Here is a 9,630-nt window from a genome sequence, read left to right on the forward strand (position 1 = left end):
CGGGAGTTCCTCTACGCACCCCTCCTGGACCCACGAGGACACCAGCGTGCATGCACGGGGAAGAGACCGGTCTCCCGAGGAGAGGCGCGCTCGACATTTAAACAGCGGCGGTGATGAGGCTCCATTCGGTTCAGGTGTGCCCCATCACACGCCGCCAGCCCTGGCTATTTCAGCGCCCCTCCTCTCTCACGCACCCATTCATGTCGGGAGCCTGGCGAAGGGCAGTGATTAAGGGACGGGGTGATGCTGATAATTAGCGGGAGGCAGCCGACTCATCACAGTGTGTTAATATCCAGCCGAAGAGCAATCAACCATAAATTCAGGCGAGCAGGCTCAGAAGTCGGTTTGAACAATCCGGATAAGCGCAAGTAAGTACCATTTTGATTAGCCGTCATACCTACAATGACTGTGCACTGTGTAAACAATGCGTGACGTATACGCGCGAGAGATCACTTCCAGCGCTTGCGTAAACTACGCCAGAGCGCGTACACGCCTCACGCACCGGAAGTCGTGCTCGTGCTCAAAGCAGTTGGACATAGTGGTGTATTAGAGGTAAAAAATTATATAAATACTGTTCAGTTTCTTGCACAAACCGATCGTTTCGTTTGTTAGGACATCAGTGTGTCGTCAGGAGCCGCAGGGTTTAATTTGGATTTGTCTGTGCATGTTTTTTTTACACTCATAGACTTTGTTACCATTGCCATGCATTATAAGACTGATGGACTCCAACGGTTGGACTTAAACATCATCAGATGTGTTCTACTGAAGAAACAAAGTCACCTACATCTTGGATGCCCTGGGGGTAAGCAAATAAACATCAAATTTTCATTTTTGGGTGAACTATCCCTTTAACTTATGATCTGAGAAAGATGATTTAACATGTCAGGGCAGTGTTTAGGACATGTTTTCGGGCCATATTAATCTGTGGAGCTGAGCTAATATATTATATTATATTTTCATGTTAGATATGCATTTATTTATTTTTTTATTTTATTCGATTTTTTTTTAATAAAAATATGTTGCTCACGGTTTTATATCTTCTCAATATGTAATCAGTTTCTTTTAATCCTGAAGTGGTTTTGAGACTATTGTACGGTGTGTGTGTGTATTGTAGGGGTATTGTACAGTGCGATGAGAAGCTGACCATCAGTGCGTCCTGGGCTAAAGATGAAGACATCAGCCGCCTGCTGCAGTCTCTGCCCAACTGGGCCAGCATGACCCAACCCAGACAGCTTCGACAGAAGAGGGAAGAAGAAGAGGATTTCACACGGTGAGAGCACACGCTAATATACACATACATTCTACAAATACACACTGTCCCCAATGTGAGATCACCACACAGATTCATCACAGAGCACACAATATATACAAACACACTCGCACAACTCATATCAGGTCAAGGTCATCTTTATTTATATAGCACCTTTAAACAACATTAATGCTGACCAAGGTGCTTCACAGTAACACAATACAATGTTAAAAATACAGAGTTTAAAATTTAAATCAACAGCTTAACCCATAAAACCAAATAAAAATCAGGAATAAGAATTTAACTCACTAAGACCAACATATCCAACAATTATAAATGGGCCTGCGAAAATAGAAACCTTTTTAATGATGATTTAAATGCAGATAAAGAAGATGATAACCTAACAGATTGAGGTAACGAATTCCACAGCTTAGGGGCTAATACAGAAAAGGCTCTATCACCTTTAGATTTCAAACGAGACAATGGAACGGTTAATAGATTATCAGAGGATGATCTAAGAGATCTCCGGGGTGAGTATGGACAAATAAGGTCTGAGATGTAGACTGGAGCCAGACCATGCAAGGCTTTAAACACAAAAGTTAAAATCTTGTACTCAATTCTAAATTTAACTGGTAGCCAATGTAAATGTGCTAAAATCGGGGTGATATGCTCCCTCTTTTTCTTCCCCATTAAGAAGCGGGCTGCAGCATTTTGAACCAGTTGCAAACGAGAAAGGGAAAACTGGTTGACACCAGCATATAAAGCATTACAATAATCAAACCTAGTTGAAATAAAGGCATGAATAACTGTCTCTAGATCACTAAAAGATAAACGAGATTTCAGTTTACGTAAACTCCTAAGATGGAAAAAAATAGCTCTAACAACATTTTTATTTGCTTGTTGAATTTTAACTCTGAATCAAAAACAACACTCAGATTATTTACATGAGTACGGATATTTGCTTGCAAGGGACATGCCGTTAACCAAATGGGGGAAGCCAAATAGAATGACTTCAGTCTTGTTTTCATTTAACTGAAGAAAATTTTTGAAGTCGTTTACACAAGCAAGCAAGTCGGATAAGGACTTTGACCCAGGTTTAATTGACATATACAACTGGGTATCATCCGCATAAATGTGATATGGGACCATATATAAAACAAACAAAATCGGGCCCAAGATGGAGCCCTGCGGCAACTCAAAAATGTAACGAAGAGGGAGCATATATAAAGCAAACAAAATCAGGCCCAAGATGGAGCCCTGCGGCAGCCCACCAGTAACAGAGGCAGGTGATGAATGAAACTGACCTATCTCCACAGAGAAACTCCTCGCAGTAAAATATGATTCAAACCAATCTAAGGCCGAATCACAAATACCAACCTCAGTTTTTAACCAATCTGAGATTTAATGCAAGCAATTTTGTTTATGAAGAAGCTGCAAAACTTCTCACACAACTCTGGGCTATGACCAACACCAATCCCAGAAGGAGGATTTAATACAACGCCGCACTTAAATCCAACAGTACCAAAACTGCACAATTTCCAGATACAGAAATAATAACAAGTCATTTACCACTCTTAACAAGGCCGATTCAGTGCTATGCTTAGATCTAAAACCAGACCGAAAAGGATCCAATATATCATTTTCAATTAAGTAAGGTGATAACTGATTTAAAACAGCTTTCTCCAATACTTTTGATAAGAATGGCAATTTCGAAATAGGTCTATAGTTGTTAAAATCAACAGGATCCAGATTTGCTTTCTTTAGCAGCGGATGAACCACTGCATGTTTAAAACAGGATGGAGCTGAACTTGTCTGTAAGGAATTGTTGATAACGGAAATAATATTTGGTGCAACTGCGTCCAACACTTACTTTAGCAGCGTAGTTGGTAAAACGTCAAGAGAGCAAGTGGTCGATCTTAAACTGGACACTATGTTCAACAACTCAGAGTGCAAGATAAGAAAATTTAGATTTATCAGCTCACATCCATTCCAGGCAAGTTAACGCACAGTCAGACACTGGGGGACGTGTGCTGTGTAACACAGATCCACAGGCCTCTACGTCCTGTAAAGAGATCAATAAACACGCTTATGTACTCAATCCGTTTTCAACGCCAGAAACTGCATTTGGGTTTTCTGCCTTCGTCGAAAATGAAGGTTATTTTTAGCTGTTAGACACTGACAAAGCATTTTGGTAGTCTGCTTGTGTGCTGTGTTACAGAGGATGAAATCTGGCCCTTATAGCCTCAACAGACATCTTTGAACAAGAACAAATTCAACTGCAGGCAACCACACTATCTGCCGGAACATTCCAGCATCCCAAACACACACGCAATTCTGTTTTCAATTCACTTGCTCGCTCTATCTCCCTCCCTTTCTCCCTTTTCCTCTCAAGTGCACACTTGAATTAAAGAAGACACAAGTATGAGGAAAACTGTGATTGGACGAGAGGGAGGGGGGCTTTCTTTTTATCAAAATTGCCCTCAAAATGTTCTCCCGTCGGTTTGGATGTGCCATGGCCTGCAATTGTACAATAAATAAATGAACTGGTTATGTGGGACAGAAAAATCCAATCTAGCCGACCTGTTGAAGCTAAGCGCAGACGGCGAGCGGGAGGCTTTTATCATATAAATGACCCTGACAGTTTCATCAGCTAAAGAGGGATTACGTCACATGTATGGCAATCCTATACAGAGTGATAAAAGCTTGTTAAAAAGTCTTCCGTTCAATAGACACTGCATTTTATCTTAAGGAATTTCACAATGCTCAGAAATGAGCCGCGTGGATTTTTTTCTCCCACATTCATCACAGACCTGTAGAGGAGGAGGTCAAAGAAAATACTGACTTTATAGATTTGCTTGAGCATCATTCATCTGAATGTGCCTGTGAAGCTTAGCATCAGCTGCTGTTATGATTATGAGAAGGAGAGTAAAGAAAATGCACGTTTACACCGGTGTGGGTATCACATCCAGTGCTGAGGCTGCGCCAGCAGAACACCAAGATATTGTCATTACACCCTCCAGCTAGGATATTCCACATCTCTTTCACATCTCTAAATAATTATGTGAATGAGGATCACATAATTAATAATAAAAAAGCAAAATGTGCAGTGTATGTGCCAGTTAAAGGGGACATACTTAAGTTTAGAAGCGCAAAAAATAAATTACTAATAATTGGGAATACATTATGGGATATTGGAATATATATTTCAACCTATTTATTTTCAGTTTAAGTGGATGAGTGGAAAAAAGGGGGGAAATATGTTAGAGGATCATAAAACAGCAATAATAAAAACATTTAATAAATAATAATATCAGTAAATAATAAATAACAATATCAAAACACACAAACACCCACACACACAAACTCTCTTAAAGACGAATGTGTGTAAGAGAATTCATAAAAATAATAATTGCAAAAAATATTCCTTATTTTAAATAAGGAATATTACTTTTCCTTTTTTTTTTTACAACTTTAAAGTGTCATTTAAAGGAAGAATGTGTAATAGGATCACAAAAAAAACATATAACGTTTTAAATTAAACATTTCCAGCTTTTTTTTTTTTTTTAAATGTTCATTATTTCTCCTCCTGTCTCTCACAGGGCAGCATTTGCCAAGGAGTCTGAGGTGTTAACGGGGAATCTGGGTGATAAGCTGATTCCTCAGAATGAGATTCTGAGGGACGTCAGTGATCTGAAGGCTCTCGCTAACCTGCAGGAGAGTATGGAGTGGCTCGCCACCCGCCTCAGGGGCTTCTTCAGCAACCTACCCCTTAGCTCCAGTGAGTGAGTGTGTGTGTTTATGTGTTTGGCTGGAGGTTTGTTCAGCTGTAAAAGTGCGTGTCACGATGTATTTTGAGTCAAAAAGTTTGCTATTTTTTTCTTTACAAATATATTATCATAAAACTTTTTGATAAGTTGAATTGAAAAATTAACTTGATTTTGAGTATCTGGTATTTGGTATGTGCACTTTTTAATAGTAATAATACGATTTAATAATAATAATATTTTTTTTATTAATTTTAAGTAGTAAGGTTTTTCTTTAATCCTTGAGCTGACTGTGTTTCCAGTTACAAATTTATTAATTTGTATTTATTATTTTTTTATTATTTAAAAAGTTATATTGAATTATATTTTAAAATTAAAATTGTTGTTTATTTTTTTATTTTAATGAATTGAAATAATTATATTAAATTGAATTTTTAAATAGTTTTTGTTCTTTACATTTTAATTAATTAAATTAGATTAAATGAATTTTAATTAATTATATTAATTTTAAGTCGAATATGAAATTGAAACAATATTCCTCAACAGTTTTTTTTTTTTTTTTATAATCCCAGTGTCTCCCAACTTTTGGACCTCATTGTGTGCCCAGCTGTATTTTGCCGGTTCATCATCAGTAATAGAATATAGTTCATTAGTTCAAAAGAATAACTGTGTTTTTACATAAATTGTTACAGTGACTTACAGTTTCTGTAACAAAAAACAGAAACTGCCTTGTTTTAAGGCAGTTTGTTTTAACACTGCCTTAAAACAAACTTCAATGAAACTTCAGCGTTGGATTTCTGACGTCACTCACCAAGACCACATCGGTGAAACTTCACACAATACCTGCAGAATTTCCTCTACTTCTTTCGCTAAAATCTGTAAATAAGCTATTTTAAAACTATTGTTATTTCTGTTTTTTTGGTTTAAGACTGCTTCAGAGCAACTCGCGTCCAGAGCAGATAAAAATTCAATAAAAGAGCGGTGGAGGACGTTCTATAATTACCATTAGTTCTGTGCAGAAGCCGTAATGGAGTGTTTTATCATGGTGGGACAGCTTCAGCATTGTTCATTATTTAGTGTTTGCTGAACTGATGGGACCGTCGCCGACGGAAACTCTTATCTCTGTAACCCCCCCCTAAATTGGATTTTATATTATGGAGCCAGTCAGGTATGAACAAGTCATTTTCTCCTGTCTTGTCTTGCAGACTAATACAGGTTTGCCAGTGTAATGTGGGGGAGATTAAACAGCGTCTCACCACCAGAGACTGAGCTTTGAAGTGGATCGAGTGAAGAGAGTTCCTAGACAGTGAGAGAGAAAGAGCTCTTTTGCCCTTGTCTTTTTAAAACGCAGGCCCACTGTGGTCAGGAAGAGACATCCTTCATGCACCTGTGACCACCCTGATGTGGCGTTTGTGTGCACTAGAAGTATTCTACAAAAACGTCCGGCGGTTTGTCAGACAGACAGTGAGACCTTGTCCTTGTCTCAGTGAGTTTAATCCATTGCATTGCTCGATCTCCATCCCTCCAGTCTCTGCTAAAACAAACACGCGGACCTCTGCGATAAGATGCATGTGGTAATCCTGCTCTTTAGCGTCATGGTGTTGAATCTTAATGTAATCTAAATTTGATTTGGCACTAGGATACGTTTTTCAGTCTTGGACCTGCTGTTTGGGTAGAAATCGATGGGCTTTGATTGGTCATTAAGACATTGAGGGTTTGTGTCTCATTGCCCATCTGGGATTTTTTCATAACACGTAATCCTCCTCAAATTTATCTGCTTCCTCGTTTTCTCAGGACAGCTTTGTTTCTCTATGTTCTCCCTTGTGTGTGTCTGTCTGAGCTTTTTTTCCTAACACTAGAGTTAGTGTTCAGACTTTTATATGCTAAAGATGGTGCTTGGATTGGATTTGAGATCTTCAGTACATTCAGATTAAATATTAGAGAAGCTATGTTAGTGTATGTGAATGCTGTTAATTAAAAACTGAATATAGCAACAGTTCACAGATAATGCAACATTTCCATTCCATTTCTCATAAATTGGCGCAAAATAAAAAGTAAAAGCCACTATGGCTTTTTTACTAAAGAGAATGCATTTCTTGCAGTTTAGAGCGAGCAGATAAAACACTTTTGCTAGCGATTGGTGGTAGATGCCTTATGTCTGGAGCGACAACGTGTCAGACTTTTCTTGAAGGTAATTTTGATAACAGGCTTTTGCTCCGGCATTTCAGAATTAATTTGAGAAGTTATGAGATGTTATTTGCTTTTCTGAACAAATTATTTGTTCACATGACTTCAATCTATTTATTCAGCATACATACTGAATAAATGTACCCTGATTGCTGAATACAAATTTATTTTTTACATCCCAAAATGCACACAAAATTATGTGGATCCTATCTGTCAATAGTATCAGCAGGAGCAGGAAGACCCAGCAGGGATGGTATAAGGAGAACGAGACAGACTATTTGTAGAGAACTAAATGGGAAAAACTGCACTGCTCACTATTCTTTCTTCATGTAAATAGGAGCTATACTCGCATAACTAGAAAATATGGCCGCCGAGTGAACTTAAGTTTCCTTAAAGGTACTTTAGCCACAGGTGGAGTTTTATCTCAAGAGCTGTCCTCTGACCATTGCCCTTCTGCCTTAAAACAAAACCTTTTATCACCTTATACCCACATAGTCTAGACCAGGGGTAGGCAAGTTCGGTCCTAGAGAGCCGCAGTCCTGCAGAGTTCAGCTCCAACCCTAATCAAACACACCTGAACAAGCTAATCAATGTCTTCAGGATTACTAAGGCTATAGGCAGGTGAGGTTTTTTTTTCAAACACACCTGAATAAGCTAATCAATGTCTCAGGATTACTAAGGCTATAGTCAGGTGAGTTTTTTTTTTCAGGGTTGGAGCTGACCTCTGCAGGACTGCGGCTCTCTAGGACCGAACATGCCTACCCCTGGTCTAGACAGACAAAACACAAAACTCTTGAAAATTGTTGTCGAAACAGCCCTCTTCCTCTTCCAAATCCATCTTCCTAGAAGATTCAGCTCTCTCATATCACAGAAACAGACATGGAGCTTTGAGCATTTATAGCCTTTAGTGCCAAAGAAAGAGCAAGTCTTGGGTCAAGCGATCTCTTCGTTTTTGGATTTTTTTTTAAAGTACCTTTATCGCCAACCGTAAAGGTCTGCTTTCCATCTATTAGCATAATGTGTGTGGATGCACACAGACACATTTTAATTTCTGGAATAGCTTTAACGGAAGACACCTACTCGTTTTTCTGTTTTTTTCTCCCTCCTCTCAAGTCCTGTCCTGAAGGTTTAGCCGGCAAGTCATAGCGCTGACACAGTGAGGTCAAAGGTCGCCAGCAGACAGAGCTTGGCTTTCCCCATGCAGATGTCACCGCTGTTGCTGCAGCCGAATAATTAACGCTCTGAGCCAATCACATGCATCATTCATGAAGCTTCTGTCTCTCTTTTTATCTCTCTTCGTCTCCCTCTGCCGCAGAGGTCAGATATCTTGTTTATTAGAGCACTGTGTTTAACAGCCGGTGGGAGGTGTGCAGCAAAATTATGCAGTTTTTCAACAGCAGTTTTTGGGCAGAGCTGCTGTGCTTAAACTTCACCCTGACAGCCAGTGGGACGTAGCCGTGAAGAAGGCTGTCAGCAAATGATTGATCTCCACTCTCTCGTTCTCTCTATGTCTTTATGAGTGCCACCCTCTCACAGAAGGCATCGAACAGACGCTTAGGCGAGATAGGATTTGAAAATAATTGGACGAACCCAACACACGCACACGGGCAGACATCTACGCAAGCACACAACCTCCGATAAAAGAAATTTAAAAGCCTATAAGTTAAAGGAAGACAGAAGAAGACATTCAGTGAGTCTGTTTGCGACTAAATTGGCGGCCTCATGTGGCGCGGCCTTGATCATACCATTGCGGCAGGACGAGCTCGGAGGCGATGGACAGCAGGCCCCACCTCTCTCTCGCACCCCCAGTGGGGGTCTGGGGCAGGGGGTCCTGGCACACACAGACTTTCAACAGAGCAGCCATGCTTTGCCACATGCCGCTGCACTCACTCGTTTACTGACAGTTGGCGTGTGTATACATGAGCACACGTGTTAACAAACACACAACTTGACAACCAGCTCTGCACATGGATGGAATTCACACTAACTGCATAATCCAAACATGCAGGTTAACTGGCGTGCAGCATTGACTTCATTTGGATTTGCAGTACACTCTGGATGTCTGGATCATGCTGTTTATTAAAGGCTAAGTTCCAGATTTCACTAAAATGATGAACTGGCTTAAATAAACAGCATTTTGCTGTTGCACCCAACTGGTAGAACAGTTTTACTTTGGCTGGCTGTGCAAAAGCAGATAATGATTAAAAGCTTCATAGAGAGCTGTGAAGTCGTTTGTATTAGCTTTGTTTTAAAAAATAATTTTTAATAAATATTATAATATTATAATAAATATGATCAATTATATAGTATGAATTAGTCAATTTTATGTTTATATAATTACTTTATTAAAATAATATATTGAACAAATAGTACATATACATATTATTTTATGTAATATTTTAGAAATTAGAATATTATTATTATTTTATA

The 9,630-nt window shown here is 39.1% G+C and overlaps 1 protein-coding gene across 1 annotated transcript in view; it reads left to right on the top strand.

Annotated features, from left to right (window-relative positions):
• The window catches only part of LOC107690838 (exocyst complex component 4-like), a 126,440-nt gene that overhangs the window by 101,911 nt on the left and 14,899 nt on the right, over window positions 1-9,630 (top strand). Inside the window, exons 13-14 of the mRNA XM_016489262.1 lie at window positions 1,115-1,270; window positions 4,849-5,031. Coding sequence (XP_016344748.1) covers window positions 1,115-1,270; window positions 4,849-5,031 — 339 coding nt within the window. The remainder of the gene's footprint in view (window positions 1-1,114; window positions 1,271-4,848; window positions 5,032-9,630) is intronic.

This window comes from Sinocyclocheilus anshuiensis, unplaced genomic scaffold (genome assembly GCF_001515605.1).
Source record: "Sinocyclocheilus anshuiensis isolate Anshui unplaced genomic scaffold, SAMN03320099.WGS_v1.1 scaffold641, whole genome shotgun sequence".
NCBI lineage: Eukaryota > Metazoa > Chordata > Actinopteri > Cypriniformes > Cyprinidae > Sinocyclocheilus > Sinocyclocheilus anshuiensis.